Below are 3,828 nucleotides of genomic sequence, written 5' to 3' on the forward strand. Positions count from 1 at the left end.
CTATATAGTCGATCAAATTTGAAATGTTTAACTTTAACCAAAAATTATAAACATCTTATTTGGGGAAGGAGAAAGTACTTGTGAAATTCATGCGTTCCAAACAGAATCTTAGTTGCACGTGACTGTTCGTTATGATCATGAATAACACTCGCACAGTCTCCAAAATCATCGGTGTACTATTATGGTGGAAAAACATATTAACCTGAAATACAACTGACCGATGACACGTTGATGAACTTCAATTTAGTAAGGAAAATAGAAAATATATGATTATTTGGAACCACAGTTTCACAAAGCCAAATATAGGAGGGAGGAACCTAAAAAACTACAGTCCATGCAATTCCTACTATGAGCACTAGAGGCCACCCATGAACTTCTCCTCGATTTTCCCGGCTTTCTTTCCACCAATAGATCCTTGAGTGTTTATCTACCTCATCCCACCTCTCTTAGCAAGCCAACTCCTCTATTTTCATCTTCTCCGGCCGCCGTGCAATTTCAGGCCATTTGGGCCTACATATGGGGCACTTCGCCTCCTCCCTTTGTCTTAGCGCGGTGCGACACTTATAACATCCAATTCCGCCTCCTTATCTCGACGACGAAATGAAGGTGAATAGTCTTAAGGTAAACCTACTTACACTTTTTTTTAGATGAACCTACTTACACTTGATATTCCTCAGTTTAATACATGAATCAAGATGATAAAAAAGTAGCAATTAAGAAGATGGTATAAAAGCAGATAATTATTGGTCATAATCTGCAGATTGCAGATCTGGAAATTGTCACAGCTTCGAATCTACACATTACCTTTTCATTTTTCTAGAAAAGCCTTTTTTCCTTCAAAATGTAGTTTGATAGCATCTGCATACAATGCAAGTCCAAATAGACGGTGCAAAGCAACATCTCTTTTTTAGATGCAAAACAGCATTTTTAAGAGATGGATATTCCTTGGCAAACCGCGTGGGTTTATCCTGCAAGACTCCCTGGTCATGTTTCACGTCAAGTAGAAATCACATTAATTAGATATATATTTATTGGAAGCCTTATTCCTAGGGTTTGCCATCTATTTGCCCTAACTAACACCATCGTGTCTTGCGATCGATCGATGCGGAAACAGCGCATGGACTCACCGGCAGACGGCGGCGCGCCGGGGCTCCGGCGCAGCGCTAGCGCGAAGCAGGCGCCCTCCCCGTCGCCTCTCAGCGGCAACAACGCCTCCTCTCAGAAGCAGCCGCCGCGCGCCTCCACCTCTACCTCCTTGGCGCGCAAGGCGCCGTCCATCAACTGCATCGCGGCCACCTCCACCGACACCCCGCCGGCCACCCCCAGAGGCAAAACCAAGCAGCCGTCGTCGGCGTCCTCGTCGTCGTACTACACGTCGATGTTTTCCCCGAGGAAGCTCATGCAGCGCGCCTCCCGCGCCTTCCGCGGATCCGGCAGGTCCCGCCGCAAGAAGAACGCGATGGCGCCGGCGGCCGTGGATGGCAGCGATGTGGACAGCCCAAGGTCCGTCGTCAGCAAGGGCTCCGACGCCGACAGCGTCTTTTCGTTGGACGATCAGATCACCGCGGACGGCGACGTCGCAAAGCAGCAAGAGGAGGAGGTCGTCCCGGAGAAGATCATACACGAGGCGAACCCGTCGCCGGCGCCCATAGCCGCGGAGCAGAAGGACGAGGGACGCGACAACACGCAGGAGGAGACCTCTGCCACCAAGGAGGAAGCGGAGCCGAAGAAGGAATCGGCTCCTCTTGCGCCGGAGGACAACGTCGCGGACGAGATCGTGGCGGCGAAGGATGCGGTGAAGGAGAAGGAGCAGCGCGAGGAGGCGATCAAGGCGGAGGTGGTGAAGAGGTTCCAGGGGAGGCGGGTGAGGACGACCTCGACGGAGAGGCGGGAGTCGGCCCGGAGCAACGAGGCGATCGAGGAGGCGAGGACCAAGCTGCTGGAGCTGAGGCAGGGGAACAGGGTGCAGGCACTCGTCGGCGCCTTCGAGACCGTCATGGATAGTCCCCAGCGCCGCGCCGCCGCCGGCAAGCCGCAGCTCAACCTCCGCGTCTGAAGACTCTGAACTGCATCCCGATCCATCCATGGGCGTGCATGCGCTCCGCCTCCTTTGTTCCCGCTAATCTATTACCCTTATCAACCCCGATTTGTCGTCGTCGTTCGACCTATCCAAAGGAGGAAGATGATCGAGGAGTTACTACTATTATCAACCTTATAATAATTAAGGAGGAATTTGGTGTATGTTTACTCTAAATTGTGAACACGATTGCATCGCTTTCTCCAACACTAGATTCTGTGTTGTACTCAGGGTACACAATTTCAGCGAAATTTCGCCCAAATTTCGGTGATTTCGGTTGGTAACAAAATATATTTTTACCAAAACTTTCAGACAATACTCCATTCAAATTCTGACTGAATTCAAATTTCCACGAATTTTATTTAAAATTGGAAAAAATTGAACGTGACAATTCTGCAATATCGGGAAATTTGGCAATTTCAGTGGCCTCGAACACTATCTGTTTCCAAAATATTTTTTCCCCTTGTACTCCCATATGGCAACATAAGATACTGATCGAATTTTGCCCTTTCGAAAGCAAGGGGTTCCCGGCCAACAACACCGGACATTAAAAGGCCCATGTGTGGGTCTCCCACACGCAGTCGCAAAGCATTTGTTGCCGATATGATGTGTTTTTTTCACGATCATATGAACTCTGGAATCAGGAAACACTGCCTGTTTTGTGCTTTTGACATTGTCTTCAATGGTCGTGTCAATGCCATGGACTAGCTTTTGTCATTGTATGTTTCGATGGCGTCGTGAAGTGGTTTGTGTCAAACGACAACAACACATAAAGAGATGGGGTGGAGGGTTTTATGGCTTGCAATATCACGTTTTAATACTGAATTGCCAACTATGCCTCCATTGCTGACCTTCACATGGTTGCAAAACCCACCTACTTAAACTCGTCACGGTAGTCACCATTTCACCCGTTGCCCCCACACTCACTTCATCTCCAGCAGCAGCAGGGATAGAAGAGAAAGCTTATGAGTTGCCTAGCTCTGTGCGCGAACATATATGTCTTCCAGAGCGTCTCCTATTCCCAAGGAAGATATATAATTACTCTCCTCAATTTTATTGTTTTTACACCTCTCCCAAAGCATTATGTCCCTTTTGCTCACTCTTTCTCATCGTTCGCATACATATTTGCATGTTGCTTCTAGAATGGGTGAAGCAACAAGGGCAAGGGAGACTGGTAATCTCTCTTCTCTCTTGATACTTGTCAAATATATAGTGGTGTAGTTTCACATGTGCACTACTCCTTGGTAGGTAACAATGTACTATGTATAGCATTGATACATTTTGAAACGCTTCCAATGAAGAAGACACCACAACCAGATATTTGCATGTTTCCTTTTGAGTTCGGGACTTATAATGCTCTAGAAAACGAAAACATATATTGATTTTTTGTTAAACCATTAGCCTTATTGATCGAGACCCTAGCAACATTAGAGCAATGATGGGGGTTTGATATATGGGAATAAATTCTGCTTGCATACAGTGGATTGTAAAAATTCTGAATATTGTATCAACAAATCTTTTTTATTGTAGACTATTTAAGTAGGTGATCTTGGATTGCAAGGAAAAAACACACATGTGTTTACATATATATATATTATTGAAAAATGGATTAACATATATAAAGACAAGCCATACATGGTTAATCAGCTCTTGACTAAAAGGACATTTTATATATCATCATATACATATATGGTTAAATGAGATCTTTGCCTCAAGCAGACCTCTGCCAGCCGACAATTGCATGTATGTGA

General features: G+C 46.1%; 1 protein-coding gene across 1 annotated transcript; it reads left to right on the top strand.

The window, feature by feature from the left end:
- Positions 1 to 1,117: 1,117 nt before the first annotated feature.
- Positions 1,118 to 2,056, top strand: LOC124689211. The gene has a single exon (XM_047222771.1). It carries the CDS (start codon positions 1,118 to 1,120, stop codon positions 2,054 to 2,056), a length of 939 nt encoding a protein of 312 aa, XP_047078727.1.
- The last annotated feature ends 1,772 nt before the right edge of the window (positions 2,057 to 3,828 follow it).

This window comes from Lolium rigidum, chromosome 2, assembly GCF_022539505.1.
Source record: "Lolium rigidum isolate FL_2022 chromosome 2, APGP_CSIRO_Lrig_0.1, whole genome shotgun sequence".
In the NCBI taxonomy this organism is placed as follows: domain Eukaryota; kingdom Viridiplantae; phylum Streptophyta; class Magnoliopsida; order Poales; family Poaceae; genus Lolium; species Lolium rigidum.